Genomic DNA, 20225 nt, shown 5'->3' on the forward strand with positions numbered 1-20225 from the left:
CTGTGTTGAAATTTTACTTCTGATGGTGCAGTGGGATTTTCATTAGTCGTAGAAATAGTTCTGTGTATGAAATTCATCCCAATGACATCAGCAAGAGTGTAACAACGGGCTTTTCCTCCTTTCCAAACCGCATTGCCCCCATGCCCTCAAACCACACAGGGTTCTTCCCAAAAATTGCTTTCAGCCATCAGAAATCACCTTCAAGCTCTCAACAGGTGAAACATGGAAATAAATTACCATCCTTTCATTGTCAACTGATGAAAATCCCAGTATAACAGTGTTGGGAAACTACTTGTTCAATAGGTTTGCTAACAAAAGCTTCACCAAAAGATAAGCAAAAATGGTTATGAGACCCTGCTGCATGAAGAAAACAACTCACAAAATGCAATCAAAACTTCAGAAAATGTATAGCTTAGGTGGTTGATGGTTGGATTGAGTTGCTCTCTGATCTTGGCAAGTTACTTGTAAACATTTCATCACCAAAGAGACATCAACATTAGCGTATTGATTATGTCTCCACGTATGCTGACGAAATATTTGCAAATATATTGCCAAGATCAGAGAGCAAGCAAGACTCCATATGAAGTTGCATACACGCAGAATAACTTGCATCAGCAAGTTTTTGAACAATTACTTTAAAAAGTTCAAAGGTCAAATTTCAAGAGTCATTTACCGCATGATGCAATTTATGTTTTTTTGAGACGTTCTTCATGGTCTACCACTGAGGTATGCTGCATCTTGCTTTGCTACACTTTCCACTACTTGGCCTTTAAACATGCATTGTACTTTTCATTGTTTCACTGAATAGGTCACTCTTTGATGTTTTACTCCAAGTCATTTTGCAGCACATCAGACAGCACAGAAACAGACCTTCCATGTTTATAACAGCCATCAAGTACTTACCTGTAACAATCCCATTTACCAACACTTGGTCTGTGGCCAATGATACATTTTCATGTGCACATTCAGATTTTTTTTTTAAAAAAAAGAGTATCCACCTTTGCTACCTTTCCATGCAAGTGCCTATTTCTCAAAAGATAGAGCTTGAGGATTCTCATTCAGTGAATAGCTTGGAATTACTGGTGACTCACTTCCACTCCATTATGTAAACTTTATTGGAAAATTGAAAAAGCGGTACAGTGAGATCAATAACTTGGAGATTTAGATTACCTGAGGGTTGTGGGGGAGGCAGGGGTAGGAAATAAAGGAAACAAGTAGAAAATACTGGAAACGTACAGTGGGTCAGGTTACATCTGTGGGAGGAGAAACAGAGTCAAAGTTTCAGATCAGAGATGCTTCATCAGAACTGAAAAAGAGACAAAAGAAAGCTCATTAAGCAGCAGGAAGGGTGGGGAGGGGAGGTCTTAGCTATAGAAAAACAGTAGTGACCACGCGGATAAGATGTAACCAAGGTTATTTGACCAAAGACTGAATGGAAGCTAGAGTGAGAATACAGACAAAGATCACAGGAACTATGAAATGAAGAATACAAAGCCATGCCTAGCAGGTCATATCCACCACTCCCAGAGCAAAGAGAAAAAAGCAAAAACTCCGCCAGTATCAGATGGAACACAAATGCAGACAAAGAAATTAGAACCATAGAACACTACAGCACAGTACAGCCCTCCATGTTGTGCCGACCCATATAACTCTTTAAAAAAAGTACTAAACCCACACTACCCTATAACCCTCCATTTTTCTTTCATCCATGTGCCTGTCCAAGAGGCTCTTAAATACCCCTGTTTTAGCCTCCACCACCATCCCTGGCAAGTCATTCCAGGCATTTGCAACCCTCTGTGTAAAAAAAACTTAACCCCGATGTCTCCCGTAAACTTCCCTCCCTTAATTTTGTACATATGCCATCTGGTCTTTGCTATTGGTGCCCTGGGAAACAGGTACTGACTATCCACCCTATCTATGCCTCTCATAATCTTGCAGACCTCTATCAAGTCCCCTCTCATTCTTCTACGCTCCAAAGAGAAAAGTCCCAGCTCTGCTAGCCTTGCTTCATGTGACTTATTCTCCAATCCAGGCAACATCCTGGTAAATCTCCTCTGCACCCTCTCCATAGCTTCCACATCCTTCCTATAATGAGGTGACCAGAATTGAACACAATTGAACACAAATTGTTACCTTAAGTTGTAGAATTCAATATGTAATGCCCTGGTTAAGATTTTTACTGCCTTGCTGTAGGCATTTCTTTTTAGCAGTTCTGTAAGTGCAGTCTGTTCCGCTTTTAGTATGTTTGGGTTTGAGCTAAAGAAAAGAGCCTATGTTGTTCAACTTAGGAATGTTGTGTCAGCCAGTCAGGATGGTGGAATTGGGAGCATGCCGGGCAGAGAGGTTTTAGTGGCATACATTGGTGTTGGTCGAGGTCTTTTTGGTGGGAGCTGGGAAAAGACAGAAGAGAAGATGGCTGAGGAATTGGGCTCATTTTATTTTTTTTCCTTTTCTTTTTCCTACTAACTGTTCAATAAAGCTGACATTTGTAAATACACTTTCTTTATTATAATTATCTGTTATTTCTTGCCAAAGGCTAATTGCACAGGGGTAGTATCTACAGTATTCCCACAGATCAGGGTTCAGATGGTCGAGGCATCCCAACTTCCCAGTTTTAGTGGGACCCAGGACATGCGGAGTTTGTGAAAGGTGCTTTGAATCCAGTGGCTGTTGGTGAGGGGCTAACAAGCCACATCTCTGGAGACATCCGGTAAAAAGGGGTTCAAATATTGAATCCAGAGGCTGGAAAATGCCCAAATAGAAGATGAGCAGTCATACTTCAAACTTGTGCTGTGCCTTAATGCAAGAAGCCACAGATTAACAGGTCAGAGTGGGGGAATTGGGATGGAGAATTAAAGTAGCACGCAACAGGAAGCTCAATGTAACCCCACAGACTGAATGCAGATGCACTGCAAAGCGACCACACAATCTGCATTTGAATTCTCCAGTGCAGAGGAGGCCACGTTGTAATGACCAAATTCAGTACATTAGATTGGAAAAAAATTGCAAGTGTATCATTGCTTTCCAAGTGAAGCAATGATTCACTTGCATACCCCACACCCCCTCCTCCCGAAAGCCTCCTGTATGCCATCACCACATCCACCTCCCGGTGGAAACTGCAAAGACAGAAATAGAGCACCAGGGGAGCTCTATTCTTGTTCTGACCCAGAGGAAAGTGGGTGATATCAGAGGTGTGGGAAATTAATGAGATGTGGTCAATGGCTTTGTTAACAATGGTTGAAGGGAAGCCACGACCCAGAAAGAAGGAAAACTTAAAAGGCATCTATACAGAAAGTCTCATTACTGGAGCAAGCATGACAGAGACAGAGTGACTGGGAGAATGGAATAGAGTCCTTACAGGAGGTAGGGTGGGGCAAGTGGTAATCAAGATAACCGTGGGAGTTGGGAGGCTTGTAATGAATGTTAGTGGTGAGCTTATCTCCCGAGACGGAGACAGGAAGGTACAGAAAAGAGTCAGTGACTAACCAAATGAAAGTGAGAGCAAGGTGGAAATTTGGAGCAAAACCAATGAACTTGTTGAGCTCTGCACAAGTACAGGAGGCAGCACTATTGCAATCATCCCACTACAGAAACAATTACATGTACTTTTTAACTCAATAATACATGTAATTCTTTTTTAGTTTGCACATTTGAATTCTAAATATATCTGTCATTATTTCACTCTGGTTTATGTCAGCTTTTTAAATACATTAACATTGTTTATTTTGTATACATCAACATTAAATCAACTATGCTTTTACATAGTCCAGTTTGAGAAAGAGAAGCCTGTGGACTCACAACTCCTGTTACTATGCCAAAAGCCACCTGCTGTTGCCTTTGCATGCATGTAACTCAAGTAAGGTTTTCCACTCTTAACCCCCCCCCCCCCCAACCTAGATTTAGTTTAAATTTAGCCAAGACTGACTTTCATGATTATCACTGATGTGGTAAAATGACCATTAATCATGGAAAGCAAGGTAGTGTTTTGAGGATTTTCATATCAAATTTCAGTATTCAATTAACTGTTTAACACATTATACAGAATGCAAAAGTTTTAAAATTAAACAGATTATGTATAAATTATTGATGAACAAAATCTTCAACTTCATACAAGTAATTATGAGAAGTGCCATGCTAAACTGATTTGTTTTTCATGTGTCCCAATACAGTACATTTTTGGACAGTGAGGCAGTTGCCAAAATAGTGCGTCATGATGTCAGGAAGTACGCATGTAAAGGGGGAGGGAAAGGAACTAGCTGTAGCTTCCTTTTTTGCATAAACAAGATTTCTAGTGTTTTCAACCTGTAATCTATTAAAAATATTTAAGCACCAAACAATAATTACTTTTGTGATATAAAGCACTGGATTTTTCAAAACAAAATGTCACAAGAACTTAGAGGTTGTGGCAAATTATTTATGCTACTTCATGGTAAAGTTATTAGACTCAAATTTGCATGTAAAATGTGTAACATTTAACCATTGATAATTGTTAGAGTATAAAAGCAGAACCTAATGATAGGCATGAACTTTTCAGTAACTCTGTTAGGGTCTTTGCAAATTAAAAAAAGTATGTGAATGCCCTGAAGAAACTGATGTCAGAATAAATCCTTGCTGGTTAGAACTATAGATTCAAATCTCACACATTAGTTAACAAAAACAGCTTTCTGACTCTTAAGAAACTAATGTGAAATGAGTTTTGTCAGACCATTCCAAATCGCAATGAAGTCAGGTGTAAAAAAGAAATGCATGCAACAGAATACAAAGTGGAATCTTTACTCAGAGGTCACAGGGATTGGCTGTATAAGAAATTATGAAGTAAATCATCCTAATGCTATAGTGGGTGGTCTAAATTTGAAATTAAACGTTGCTGAAGCATGGTTTATGAATTCCTTTTCTGCATCTAGTTATACTATAACTGACTTAGATACATAATAGTGTATTCATTTTTCCATTTCCTTCCTGAGGTATTAAATTTATTGCCCATCCTTAAATAACAGGCTTGCAGATTGTTTAAGGTACCAGTTAAGAGTAAACCAGCGACTTGAGTTATAATTGGGACAGGCTGAAAAAAATGCCATCCCCTTCCCAAAAGGACTCATGAACCAAATGGTATTCTCACACTTAATATTTCACTATCTTTCCCCAATGCATTTCCCAAAAAAAGTAATGAATACAAATTTTCAAACAGACAGGGAGACCAATAATATTTATAATTTCAGTATTAATCCCAGGTTCTTTTAGATAATTATGCAAAATAAACATTGCATGACCATATCAGTTCCTTAACCAAAACCTAACACTTTGTAATTTTTTTTAACGCCTAGTTTCCGCAGAGCTCAGAATTTTTTAATTGCCAGTAGCTCAATGAATTGTCAAGTGATGTAATACTGTAATAACTCTTATACCATCATTGTAGTAATCTTATGAGTTTGCTACCAGCATTTCCAATTCAACTTAACCAGCAATTAAATATCCAATTAATCAAGTGATCAATCATCTTAATTAAATGAATATGAAACTCAAAACATTCTATCATTTTCTTTTGCTTACTAGTAGGCTTGGAGCAACTATAGAAAGAAAATTTAATTTCTTCTCCTCTAAATAAGTCACATTCATGTTCAGAATGCAAAGGGTTACAAGATTTTAAAATATAGTGCAAAAGATTCTGTTTTTAAATGAATGACACCGAACTCAATCACTGCAGGTTTATTATTCCCTATTCTCCCCAGCTATCTACTTGGCCACAAGTGACCAGGCAGTCTCTGTCAGTTAGGTTTTTCATCCAGCTCTAGAAGTCAAAGCACCAGCTCACAGATGCCTGTCCCATTCAATGTTCCTGCCCTCCTTGAAACTATGCACGACCTTTCTTGGCACATTCCCAGAGCAATGTGGTTGACATTAGCAATGACAAGACCACAACAAATCTGCATCATTTTGTTCTACCACACCAGATCACATTTGCCAAAGTAAAACAACAAAAGCTTTAATCATTAGAGTTCCCCTTTCATCCACTTTATAAGACCTCAAACCCAGTGCTGACAGATACTATAACACTAAAAAGGAATTACCAAATAATAGCAATAATATGCACAGAAAGTAATATTGCACCCAGCAGCTTAGATGTTTGAACCATTGTGGCAATTCAAAAATAACATGATCTATGGGTTAAAGTCCAAACCCAACTGCGGAGAGCAATGGTGCACAGCGTCTAAAGAACTATCCTTAGAGCACCACGAGTATGAGATTCCATAATTACAGGATTTAAAAAAGTGCACAAATGATCCCTTTAGTACCCTGCATATTCGAAATGTATCTATAACTTATTAAATGTTTAGCGCGCAGGCACACTACATGTGTTATCAAAGCCCGCCTGAGCAGAGTTCGTCACGTTAGATGATCCGAACTTGGCGTCAGGTAGTACAAATAAAATACTGCCCAGAGGGAACCTGCACAGTAGTAGAAGCACACCCTAGTTACTGCTTCATCGATGTCACAAAATGACAACATTCACAGCGAAAAAAAATGTTGAACCGATATTTAAATAAATATCGAAAACATTAACAGCATAGAAATAATTCATCAAGTTATCATGCCATAGCGATTCCGTTCTATTTATGGCATTAGCGAAGAGGCTCTCGTGACATTCACTTTCAGAGAATAAAATCGTGCCCGTTGTATCACGTTCACAAAACATCTCATAACCTTCTATATAAAACATTGTTATTAGCAAGAATCAGAATTCTGTATACTTCGTGCTGGAAATATCTGAGTATCTTCTGCAGAAGAGTTCGCCGACATAATCCAAACGCCCTGGGTACGCCTTTACTTCGGTAGCTACCACGCCAAGAGACTCAACTAAACACCCGAAAATTTCCCCATAAATTCGAAAAGAAATGATAGGAAAATGCAGTTTTAAAGAATGCACTCGAACTTCTTTGGCATTGTCGTGCTCAGCGACACCAAATTCAGAAGCTTGGGAAGCCGGGCGACTGCCAGCAAATTAAATGACTTTAAAAGTCCCAGTGCCAAGGCATGCTCCTCACCACTGGGTCAGGTCACTCACATACACTATTCATGCATTTGCATTTACAGTCATCTGTTCAGTTTATTAACGGGGAAATGCATTCCTTTAGAAACCTGGCAAATGCACAATTTTCAATAGAAACCTATTCACACGTCACTTTAAAAGCATCAGCAGCAACCTCTAGCAAACACCCCCGAAAAAAAATACAAGTACATTTATTGCCTCCTCCTCACCTTGAGGCGTCCATCATACGTACCTCAACCATTAAACAAGACATTTAACCATAGTGACAGGCTGGTGACCCTCGTGTGCCTTGAAACCTCTAATTGGTGCGGGTTGCTCATGAAGACTCGCGCTGCAGAATCCAGCAGCTGCATCCAGGTTGGCAAAAAGACGCAAGACACGCTGAACACGCGCAAAATACAAAACAAAAACACGCCAAATTGTTCAAAGAGCCCCAACGCAATGCTTCGTTGAAGCTTCCTTTTCTACCAGCCGGGGAGGGGGGGAAAGCAAGCGCGGCGCTGAAATAACGAAGCCCTGTCGAGGCGGACAGGACACACACAAACCATGTGAGGTAGGTGTGGATGAAGCGAGAGGAGGGCGGACCGACTGCAAGCCCCGGCTCCCTCCCACCCTGTCGCTCAGACCAGGAAGCGCGCGCCAAGCGGGGTCGCGGTGTTGCGCGCGCGCGCCAAGCGGGGTCGCGGTGTTGCCCTCGAGCACGTTGGCGGGCGGGCGGGCGGGCGCGCGCGCGCGCGCGCGCAGTCAGTAGACTGATCTCCTCCCGGAGCGGTCGCTGTCACCGCCGATGATCCCGCCTGTCATCGCTGCTCCTCCTCCTCCCCTCTTTATTCCCCACCCTCTCTTTCCGGCAACTTCTCTGGATTTGACACAAGGATGTGAGACTGGTTTGAAGGTTAGTCATTCTGCAACTTCCCATCCCGCATCTTCTACATTCCTCCCGATCGATCAGAGGTGAACGGCTCCACACCGTTTTATTCCACAGTTCCTCCTGCGGGGACTGAATAGTTGCTTTCTTGTTTAGGCTTTTGAGTATTTTCCGCAACTACTTACGAATAAATGTGTCAGTAAGTTTCATCAACCAGCAAAATAGGTGGATTCATTCTGTTAGCAACCGTGCAAGTACCATCAAATTTTTGTGAAGATCACATGAAAAATCACATCTTTTTTTTAGTTTTGAGCAAATACACACCCCCCATTCCATCATTCTACTTGGAAACAAAACACTAGCATTTATCTTACTTAACAAGTAGGAGCAGCAGTAGGCCAACAGGTCCTTCAAGTTATTGAGTCATAGAAAGGTACAGTGCAGGAACCAGCCCTTCAGCCCATCCAGTTCATGCCAAGCTATTTAAACTGTCTAGTCCCATCCCTGCACTGGAACCATAGTCCTCCATACCTCTACCATCCACGCACCTGTCCAAACTTATCTTAAACATTAAAATTGAGCTAACATGCACCACTTGTGCTGGCAGCTCATTCCACACACTCGTGACCCTCTGAGTGAAGTTTCCCCTCATGTTCCCCTTAAAATTTCCACCTTTCACCCTTAACCCATGACCTCTAGTTGTAGTCATACCCAACCTCAGTGGAAAAAAACCTGTTTGCATTTACCCAGTCTATACCCCTCATAATTTTGTATGCCTCTACCAAGTCTCCCCTCAATCTTCTACATTCCAAGAAATAAAGTCCTAACCTATTCAATCTTTCCTTATAACTCAGGTCCTCCAAACCTGGCAACATCCTTGTAAATTTTCTTTGCACTGTTTTAACCTTATTAATATCTCTCCTGTATGTAAGTGACCAAAACTGCACACAAAACTCCAAATTAGGCCTCACCAACGTCTTATACAGCTTCAACATAACATCCCATTACCTGTACTCAATACACACAACACACACTCCTTGTCCACTTGTCTCTCCCCACTGATCTCCCTCCTTGTCAAATACCTTGTGCTACACCTGCCCCTACACCTCCTCCCTCACTACCATTCAGGGCTCCAATGTCCTTCCAGGTGAGGTGACCCTTCACCTGTGAGTCTGTTGGGGTCATCTACGGTGTCTGGTGCTCACGTTGTGGCCTCCTGTATATTGGTGAGACCCAATGTAGATTGGGAGACCACACTCATGTTGGAGGAGCAACACCCTATATTCTTTCTGTGTAGCCTACAACCTGATGGCATGAATATCGATTTCTTGAACTTCTGGCAATGCCTGCCGCCCTTCACCATTCCTCGTTTCTTTTTCCCTCTTTTACCTTATCTCCTCATCTACCCATCACCTCCGGTGCTTCTTCCCCTTTTGTTTCTTCCATGGCCTTCTGTCCTCACCTATTAGATTCATCCTTCTCCAGCCCTGTATCTCTTTCACCAATTAACTTCCCAGCTCTTTACTCCACCACCTCGCTCCCAGTTTCAGCTATCACCTTGTGTTTCTTCTTCCCCTCACCCCACCTTCTAACTCTGACTCCTCATCTATTTTCTCTCCAGTCCTGATGAAGGGTCTCAGCCCAAAACATCAACTATACTCTTTTCCATTGATACTGCCTGCTGAGTTCCTCCGGCACTTTGCGTGTTTTGCTTGGATTTCCAGCATCTACAGATTTTTTCTTGTTTGTCCTATACTCAATACTTTGACTTATGAAGGCCAAAGTGCCAAAATTTTTCTTTACGACCCTATCTGCCTGTGATGCCACTTTCAATGAATTATGGACCTGTATTCCCAGATCCCTTTGTTCTATCACACTCCTCAGTGATCTACCGTTCACTGCATAAGATCTATCCTGGTTGGTCCTACCAAAGTGCAACATCTCACGCTTGCCTGCATTAAATTCCACCTGTCATTTCCAGCCTATTTTTTTTGGCAGGTCCAGGTCCAGCTGCAAGCTTTGATAGACTTCCTCATTGTCCACTATACCTGCAATCTTGGTGTCATCTGCAAATTTGCTGATCCAGTTAACCACATTATCATCCAGATCATTGATGTAAATGACAAACAACAGTAGACCCAGCACTATTCGCTGCAGCTCTCCACTAGGTACAGGCCTCCAGTCAGAGAGGCAACCATCTACAACCACTCTCTGGCTTTTCGCACAAATCCAATATCTAATCCAATTTACTACCTCATTTTGAATGCCAATCTTCTTGACCAATCTCCCATGAGGGATCTTGTCAAATACCTTACTGAAATCCATGTAGACAACATCCACTGCCTTGCCTTCATCAACTTTCCTGTTGCTAAGGATGATTTAAGTATCTCTGCAATTTCTGCACTTGCCACTCGCATGGTCTGAGGGAATACCTTGTCAGGCCCTGGGGATTTATCCACTCTAATTTGCCTCAAGACAGCAAACATGGCCTCCCCTATAATCTCTATAGGGGCCATGATGTTGCTGCTGCTTTGCCTCACTTCTATAAACTGTACCTATGTCCTGAGTAAATACAGATACTCAAAAATCCTTTTAAGATCTATCCCATCTCTTTTGGCTCCAAGCATAGATTGCCATTCTGATATTCCAGAGGACCAATTTTGAAGTCAATGAACAGCATGACCAAGGGCGTCATCCTCCACATGGTTCACCAAACTACTTCTTGCACTTCTTTTACATCTTCAAATGTGGTCCTGCTGTTGCTGGAGCCTGAGATCTACATTTCGGTGGTGTGTTATTGGGCTGATTGAGAGATCTGGTGTTTTGCTGTCTCCGAGTGTGTTCTGGGAGGCTTTTGACTGAAATATGTGGCCTTGAGGCCAAGAAGCCTGGAGACCGGGTGCGAGACCATGATCGACTCCATTTCTTGCTGATCTTGCCAATTAAGGTGCCGTGGAAGATTGAAATGGCGAGGCGAGTGCAAAAGGCGAGAGGGTGTTCGGCACCATCTACCAGCCTCTAGCTCACTGCTACCGGAGGAAAGTACGTTTGACGGTCTCTCTCTTTCCCTCTCGCTCATTGCTCCCAAAGGAAGGTCCTTGCATTCGAATAGTCTCTCTCTCTCTCCCTCGATGCTGTGAGAGGATGGCACTGGAGTTTTTGGACCAGGCTTCATTGGCACAGTTTGTGGATTAGACTGTTGTTCATGTTATGATGTGTTTCTTGTTTCTGGTCACTCCTTGTTGTAGTTTTGGTTGACTTTGACTCAGGGTGGTCTGCAAATAATGAACACTGAGCTGAACTGAACTATGCCCGGACTCTTTTCAGTTTTATGTTTTATAATCTCGGTTTTATCGCTTGATTTTTTTTTTGTTGCTGGTTGCGTAATTTGTGGGTTTTTTCTGCTGGAGAAGGGTGCTTGCTGTTTTTTTTGAACGGGTGCCATGGTTTTATTTGTTTTGTGGCTGTCTGGGGAAGGCAAATATCAGGGTTGTATACTGCATACATACTTTGATAATAAATGTACTTTGAACCTTTGAATCTTGTTTGCTCTTAACATATTTGTAGAATCCCTTAGGATTCTCCTTCATCTTGTCTGTTAAGGCAACTTTTTACCTTCTTTTCGCCCTCTTGATTTCTTTCTCAAGTGTTCTGCATTTCTTATACTCCATAAGACTTTGTTTGTTCTTATCTGTCTATACTTGCCATGCATCTCCTTTTTTTTCTTAACAAGAGCCTAAATATCTCTTGAAAACCAAGGTTCCCTAAACATGTTATCTTTACCTGTTATTCTGATAGGCACATACAGCCTTTGTACTCCCAAAATGTCACTTTTTAAAGGCCTCCCTCTTACCAAGTACATCTTTGCCAGAAAACAAATTGTTCCAATCCGCACTTGCCAGATCCTTTCTGATGCCATCAGAATTGGCCTTTCTCCAATTTAGAATCTCAACTCGCAGACCAGACCTACCTTTTTCCATACTTATTTTGAAACTAATGACATTATGATCACTAGATGCAAAGTGTTCCCCTCCATCTGTCATCTGCTCTCTCGTTCCTTAATAGCAGATGAAATGTTGCACTCTCTCTCATTGGGACTTCTATGTATTGATTAAGGGAACCTTCCTGAACACATTTGACAAACTCTGTCCTATCTAGACCTTTAGAGTATGGGATTCCCAGTCAATATGTGGAAGGGTAAAATCACCTACTATAACAACCTTGTGATTCTTGCAACAGCCTGTGATCTCTCTAAATCCCACAGGCTGTTGGGTGCTCTATAATGTATCCCCATTAGCGTGGTCATACTTTTCTTATTCCTCTGTTCCACCCATAATGCCTCCCTAGATGAATTCTTCAGTCAGTCCTGACTGAACACTACCATGATATTTTTGCTGACTAGTAACACCAACTTGCCACTTAAATCCTGCCTGCTCTGTTGCGTCTAAAGCAACAGAACCCAAGAACATTGAGCTGCCAGTCCTGCCCCTTCTGCAACCAAGTCTCACTGATGGATACAATATCATAATTCCATTTGTTGATCCATGCCTTAAGCTCATCTGCCTTTCCTACAATATTTCTTGCATTGAAATATATGCAGCTCAGAACATTAGTCACACCATGCTCAACCTTTAGATTCCTTACTGAAGTCTTACAACTGTCTGTTCTGGCACTCTGGTTCCCATCCCTCTGCAACTCCAGTTTAAACATGTCTTCTGTCATGCAAAATCTTGGATGATCTCTCACCTAAGCATTATTTTCCAGCACTGCCCTCATATCCCTTGATACCTTTGGTATCCAAACATCCATGGGTCTCTGCTTTGAACAAACTCAAGGAAACATAGCGCTTAGTAGAAAATTCCCTCAGTTTGCTATCATCTGAGTGAAGAAATCTGACCTCTTCTCAGTCGTAAATGACCTACCTATTTCCTTATTTTTGAAACTGTGAGTCCTTGTTTTGGACCCTTTAACCAGGGGAAACACCTTCCTTGCTTCCCTGAGTATGTTGTGCTCAGTTAGTTGGAGTAAATATGAACCTGTGGCCTTTTGATTGCTGAGAATGCTAACAGTAGAGGCACGCTACATCTGTGTACACTTCTGTTATTATGACTCACAGCTTTTAGGAGTGAGATAGTAAGGAAAACTGGCTAGTCCCTTCCTAAGCCACATTCATTCAACAAGTAATCATGAACTTAGCAGCACCAATGCATTTTCAGATCTACCCAGGAAAACACCAGCCTCTGCAGAGCAGCGTGCTCCTACAAAACATCATTGAGGATGAGGGTTCAAGTTACTCTCTACCAAATTGTGTTCCATTTTAAGAGAATTAAGGCCTTAAAATAAATACACTAAATTGCATTCGTTTTTGTTCTTTGTTGTCATATATAATTAATAAATGAGGGATAAAGAAAAAGGATTCAGTTTTAGTAGTTTTATTTAATCCGGAAAGAGTATATTTAAAGCAAGATTTCAGAGAACAGATACTCAGATACCGAGAATAGATGGCTGTAATTGATGTTGTGGCACATTTACACATTTAGCTTAAGTTGTGAGATACTGCGAGTGGGTATGTCATTGTTGTGGTGGAAACTGAAAGAAAAGACGAGGATAAATAGAGTCTGGGCAATGATGTATTTAAAGAAAATCAGCTTCATTTTCATTTTATTAATTTTAAGTACATAGAAATCAGGCAAGGGATCCAGATTAATGGCCAGGAGGATAGAAATTAACCCATTGCTGTTTTAATATGTAACAAGTAGTGCACAGAATACCATGAGGTGACTTACTATGATTGAATAAGTGAAATACTGCAGTCCTTTTATTTCACATTGTTCAGTGATTGCCATTGTCATCGGGTTTGATAATAATGGGGTTAGAGGCATATGAGGAGGGGAAATGAAATCGTGAGAATTGTGCTGATTATAAGTACTGGGTGAATGAGATCATATGTTGTTTAAGTGCCTGGAGTTAATGGATTCTAGAAATGAAGGAAAGCAGAAGGTTACGTATTTGGTATGATGTTGCGCTCAGGTAGGATGTAAGAGTTTTAGAATCTAGAGGATGTCTGGAATAAAGGATGGAACACGTGGCATAGGGTATGGGCTGTCTAGAGTTTGAATAAAGAGGCACATCACTGGGGAAGGAATTCCTAGATCTTATGTCTGCCTTATGCAAGATTTTAAAGGGGTTAAGAGGGACTGCAACAATCAGAAATATAACTTGAATGTGGCAGTGGTGTTTTGTATGTGGCTAGTTTTATGAAAGAACCTTTAAAGTACCTTGTGAATTAGTTTTATATTAGTTTTTGAGTTCTGGGTGTTGCTGATAAGATTGTCATTTATTCTACATTCCTAGTTTGTTCTACATTCGGCTGTGGTCACCTCGTTATAGGAATAACGTGGACACTTTAGAGAGGGTGCCGAGGAGATTTACCAGGATGCTGCCTGGATTAGAGAGCATGTCTTATGAGGATAGGTTGAACCAGCTAGAACTCTTATCTTTGGAGTGATGGAGGATGGGATACTACTTGATAGAGGTGTACAAGGTGATAAGAGGAATGATAGAGTGGACGTCCAGAGACTTTTCTCCCCCAGGCTGGCAATGACTAATATGAAAGGGCATAATTTTAAGGTGATTGGTGGAAAGTATAGGGCAGATTTCAGAGGTAGCGTTTTTACATAGAGAGTAAGTGAATGAAACGTAGTGTTAGAGCCAGATACATTAGGGACATTTAAGATGCTCTTAGGTAGGCGTGTGGATGAAATAAAATAGAGGGCTATGTGGGAGTGAAGGGTTAGATTGATCTTGGAGTATGTTAAAAGGTCGGGCCAACATCATAGGCCAAAGTGTCTGTACTGTTCTAATTACTAATTACCCTTGAGAAAGTGATAGTGAATCACCTTCTTGAACTGCTGAAGTTGGAGTGCAGTAGCATGTGGCAGTTACATTACATGGACTTCAGTATGACCTTTGACAACGTTCAACATGTGAGTGTGGTCTAAAAGGTAAGAGCCCATGGAATCCAGAGAAACTTGGCAACTGAGTTCCATAGCTGGCTTGATGATAGGAAGCAGAGGGTAATAGTCAAGGGATTTTGTGATTACATGACAGTAACTACCGTTGTATCACAAGAAGTGCTGGGACTCCTGATGTTTGACATTGCATTAACAATCTAAAGGTAGGAAGGTTCACAAATGACACAAACATCGGTGATGTTGCTGTTAGTGTGGGGGGTAGCCAAATGGCTGCTTGATGATATTGATGTTAAAGCACCACCACTCCATCATGGCTGATTTATTTTTCCTCTCAAACCCATTCTCCTGCCTTCTTCCCTTAAGTCTTGACACCCGTGCTAATTGAGAAACATCAATTTCCATTACATTCATCTATGGCAATGAATTCCACAGATTCATTACCTCATGGTTAAAGAAATTCCTTTTCATCTCATTTAAAATGGATGCCCCTCCATTCTGAGGTTGTGCCTTCTGGTCCTAGATTCTCCCACTATAGGAAACATCCTCTTCACATCCACTCTATCTAGGCCTTTCAATATTCAGTAGGTTTCAATGAGATCCTCCCCCTCATTCTTCTAAGTTCCAGTGAAGTCCAAAAGTATCAAACACTCCTTGTATGTTAATCCTTTCATTCCCAGAATAATTCTTGTGAATGTCCTCTAGACCCTCTGCAATGCCAGCACGTCTTTTCTTTGATAAGTGGGCCAAAACTGCTCACAATCCTCCAAGTGCAATCTGACCAATGCCTTATAAATCATCAGCATTACATCCTTGCTTTTATATTCTAGTCCTCTTAAAATGAATGTTAACATTGCTTTTGCCTTCCTTACCACCAACTCAACCTGCAAGTTAACCTTTAGGGAATCCTGCACAAAGAATTTTTATGTTCTTCCCGTGAACATGAGTTTCCTCAGGGTGCTGCATCTTCCTCCCACATCCAAAAGATTATAGGTTAGTAGGTTAATTGATGACATGGGTGGCACTGTTAATGGCTGTAAATAAAATAATAAATAAACAAGTCACCAGCAGCCAACCAGAAAAGACACCCTTTACTCCCGCTCTTTGCATCCTGCCAGTCAGCCCCTCTTCTATCCATTCTATCCTGCTTGTTACTTCTTCAAAGAATTCCAACAGGCATCATTTCCCTGATAGGATGATAATACAAAGAAAGTTGTGTAATTTATTGCAGTGGCAAGGGCATGGATCGTGCCCAACAGTTTACCCTGTATGAATACAGGGAGTAAAGCAGAGTCCATATTGCAGTGGTTCTGTGGTGACTGCAAGCATCCATTTTGTATTCCTGAGTTACTGATTACTGGAAAAGATACGGGATGTGCAGACTTTACAGTTGAGACTCCATGCTCTGAATGAATCAGAGAATGTATTCTTGATGTCTTTGGCATTTTTGAAGGATGCAGAATCTAATATCTTTGGCAGAGCAAGAGATGGAAGTGTAGAATATCTCATGGGCAGAGCATGCGTAAAAAGTATTCAGATGGATAGAAAACTGAAAAGATTTCATTACAAATATATAATACCAAAGCTAACTTTATTCACCATTTGGACAATTATAAATGCTAAAATGAAAAGATGAAATTTTATGTTAACTTCCCTTTCACCGGATGAGAATTACCGGTAAATGAAATGACATTTAGAATTCAACTGAGGCCAAAGGTAGTTCATTTTTTAATAGTAAAATTGTACTTGTTTAATTGCAAAGTTGTGCTCCATGTCAATTCTGTCTTTTTTCTAACCATGTATTGTGATGGAATTGGAATCACTGCCCATAAAGCCCTGAACTTAGAAGAAGATGTTAAGCTCTATCCGATATAGATATAACCCTCACCATTGCGAGGTTATACTCTACCCACTTACTATTCAAGGACTGATCTCTGCAGCGGGGTCTAGCTACCAATGCACACCTCTTGAGTGGCGGGTTCTTCCTCATTACCAAGGAGGAGATACCTTTGGCTAACAAAGTAGTTTAAACACTGTTTATTAATTCTAATGATACACATGTAAACTTACACAAATAGTTCTCAACACACATTTAACACTCACAGGGAATTTCTGATATAAGAAAGATTTCCAAGTTACGAAAGATTGGCAAATTACAAAGGATTTCCAAATACAGGTACAATACTTACAAACTAAAAGAGCATACCAATAAGTTTCAGAAGAATGAGTTGTCCATCTCAGAAACAAAAAGCTGAGGAATGAATTACGGTTGTTCTTTCTGTCACCCGGTCTTCATGTCATTCTCCTTGTATTCCCAAGGATCCCCAGTGCTTCCTAATATTTATACTGTTTTCTACTAGGTGACATCATCTGCACGTTTTCCAGATACTTTTGCTGGTACATTGTAATTTACACAGATAGTCTAAAAGATTCTGAGAACAATGGTGCAGTTGTCTGGTTTAATCTAGGGTTATTAGCATAGCCCCTTGTCTTGCGTTTAGCTAATGCAAATAAGAAGTCTCATGGTCATTTCACTTTGCAAGCCACATCATTTATCACACAGTCCAGTGTCCTTTTAACTTCAAAGGGATTACTGTTTGAAATTACACTCAGAACTGAAGATTGTTTTTTGTTTACGACAAGAAGTTGAGCAAGGAGTATTTGTTAGAAGCTTAACTTTGTCATAAACAACTCTGACCCTTTGGAAAGGCCATGCTGCTGTAATAGAAAGCTGGGGTTAGCAACGAGCCTCTCAGGCCCTGGAAAGTGAATATCCAATGCAGTAAACATATACACAGGCACAGATTTTACTTAAAAACATATACAGTGGATTCTGGTTAATTGGGACACATCGGGGCCTGTAGGTTTTGGCCCAATTAAGCGACTGCCCCAATTAATTTCATAAAAATAGTTAAAAAGGTGTAAAAAAGTCAAGCTGTCATTTAACTGAGGCTACGTCCACACTACACCGGATAAATCTGTAACCAAAGCTTTTTCTCTTCGTTTTAAACCTCCGTCCACACTAAAACAGCGTTTTCGTCCCTCGAAACCGGAACTTTTCAGAAATGCTTTCCAGGGTGGGTATTTTTGAAAACGCTGCTCGGGCAGATCAGTGTGGACGGGGTAACCGGAGAAATCTGAAAACGCTGTCAGACGGCAGCGCGCCATTTCATTGTTTTCTTGAATGCAACCTAACAATTTCAGAACAGACGGCAACGAGACTGAAGCCATAAGAGTTAGAAATGTACTCACCAAATACTTTGTCCTGTAACTTACTGAATAAATAAGTATACTGTACTCACTTTGCCCTGTTTTCTGTCCTTGCTTGTATGAAGGTGGTTTACCTATTTATGCAAGTACTTCTCTGACAATAGATGTGTAACAGCCTAATGTAACATTTTATGGAAATACAAGATAATACTGATGCAAACGTGTTTTACACATTTAACAAGGTGCTTTATTAATGCAACAGAATTAGTCAGTTTTTCAATGTTCGTCGTCAGCCGGGTCAATCTGTCCATGAACTCCCTGTCGGTTGCCTCCATACGCTTCAGTATTATAGATATTCCCTATATAATATTCCCTATAGATGCTGCCTGGCCTGCTGTGTTCCACCAGCATTTTGTGTGTGTCGCTTCAGTATTTGTTTTTTTTTACTTTTAAATCCTCCTGCGCGAGAGCCAACAGCTGCCTGTCATCTAAGTTTTTCTAGTCTGTAACTGAACAAACACGCACCGTCTTTCACAGCGAGATTCAACACCAAACAAGTCGCTTGTTTTCGGTAGATGTGTCCTGTGCGTGCGCAGTAGGAGGAGATTCGCTGAAATCTCCATTTCAATGTGGACAGAGATATTTTTTAAAATGCATAGTGTGGACGCCTATTGTTCTTATGCAAAACTGGCGTTTTCAAAATTATCCGGTCTAGTGTGAATGTAGCCTGAATAGTGTACAGTATTTAAATTAAATACAGGGCAAATTAGAACACCTTAATACTATTACAGTACTATTAACTGTGCATTAGTTCCTAATACTTATTCATGGAGAATTCATCAACAACAGTGTGCGTTGCCATGTTTTTTTGATTGACTGGAATGGAACAGAATCTGGGCAGACACCTAGTGAAGATAATGGATTGCCTTTGCAGGAATCATGGTAAGACAAGGATATCCTGGGGTAGTTATGGTCAAGTGAGACTGCCAGAGACACCTCTACTTACTACAGACCGGATAGATTGTGGGAGTGTGTACTCAAGCCAAATGAGTGAGGGCTCTGTCGTGAAACTTTTCCAGAAAGGTCTTTTTAAGGTATAGCATTCCTTTACACAATGGGGGGGGGGGGGAGGGGGGAGGCAGAAACAGACGAGATAACAGAAGGATGAGAAATATATCCAACAATTAAGATTCTATTGTCTTCACTAACTTCAAAATATCATTGGCCATTTGCTTGAAGTTTTGACTGACTTTCAACAGCTCTGTTGTCTTTAGTAACTTCAAAATATCATTAGCTGACCATTCAAAGTTTCAATTGACTTTTAAAACCTCTATTGTCCTAACTAACTTCAAAATATCATCGGCTGTTAGCTCAAAGTTTTGACTGAAAAAGTTTTGAAGAGAAAGGATCAGCCATGATTGAATGGCGGAGCAGACTCAATGGGCTAGTGGGCCTAATTCTGCTCCTACGTCTTATGATCTTATGTGGATTGACTTTAACACCTCTATTGTGGATGGCAATGATTTGTGAATAAGGAATTCAAACATACAATTTATAATAATCAATATCCATAACTAATAAGCCAGTTCTCTATAATATTCCATTCTTTCTGTTCAGACTTCATAACAGTGTGGGGGACAGGTGCACAAGTAAGTAAAAAAGTATGCTTGAGCCATAAGAGTGATTGTGTTCTGGGCCCAGTTATTTATCTTATTTCATTATTGGTGACGACATTTACTTCATCACCCTCATACAATGCTTTCGACAATTGCATCCTCCAAAACTTCATTTTCATTGTAACGTTCAAAATGATTGTCAATACCTTCAAATTCTTCATAGTTCGTAACTTGTTGAAATAGTGAAATCACTCCCGGTTGTTTTTGCCACCTCCAAGCCTGAATGCATGAAACTGCAAAGCTGTTCTGAATTGTTTTGCTGCTTACTTCTCACCAACCATCACTGTTTTTTGAACAAAAACACATGCGACTGACGCTGTTTAAAAACTAATCACTCTGAGCACAGTGCAGTATCTATTGGCCGTACAGGTGCACATGTCTGATGTTAGTTGGAAATGGTTCGTCAACAGCCTCCTGCCCTATTTAAGTGGTATAATGTCCCAAGTAAAAGA

General features: G+C 40.7%; 1 protein-coding gene and 1 long non-coding RNA gene across 5 annotated transcripts in view; one reads left to right on the plus strand and one right to left on the minus strand.

The window, feature by feature from the left end:
- Nucleotides 1–7666, minus strand: part of LOC140733245 (3',5'-cyclic-AMP phosphodiesterase 7B-like) — a 133285-nt gene extending 125619 nt beyond the window's left edge. For both annotated transcript variants that reach the window (XM_073056314.1, XM_073056312.1), the window contains exon 1: nucleotides 7281–7666. In XM_073056314.1, the coding sequence (XP_072912415.1) occupies nucleotides 7281–7301 (21 nt within the window). In that variant the 5' untranslated portion in view covers nucleotides 7302–7666. The remainder of the gene's footprint in view (nucleotides 1–7280) is intronic.
- Nucleotides 7667–7819: 153 nt separating this feature from the next.
- The window catches only part of LOC140732795 (uncharacterized), an 86119-nt gene continuing 73713 nt past the window's right edge, over nucleotides 7820–20225 (plus strand). For all 3 annotated transcript variants that reach the window (XR_012100136.1, XR_012100137.1, XR_012100135.1), the window contains exon 1: nucleotides 7820–7943. This is a non-coding gene — a long non-coding RNA (uncharacterized lncRNA). The remainder of the gene's footprint in view (nucleotides 7944–20225) is intronic.

The sequence above is a fragment of the Hemitrygon akajei genome, chromosome 9 (assembly GCF_048418815.1).
Source record: "Hemitrygon akajei chromosome 9, sHemAka1.3, whole genome shotgun sequence".
NCBI lineage: Eukaryota > Metazoa > Chordata > Chondrichthyes > Myliobatiformes > Dasyatidae > Hemitrygon > Hemitrygon akajei.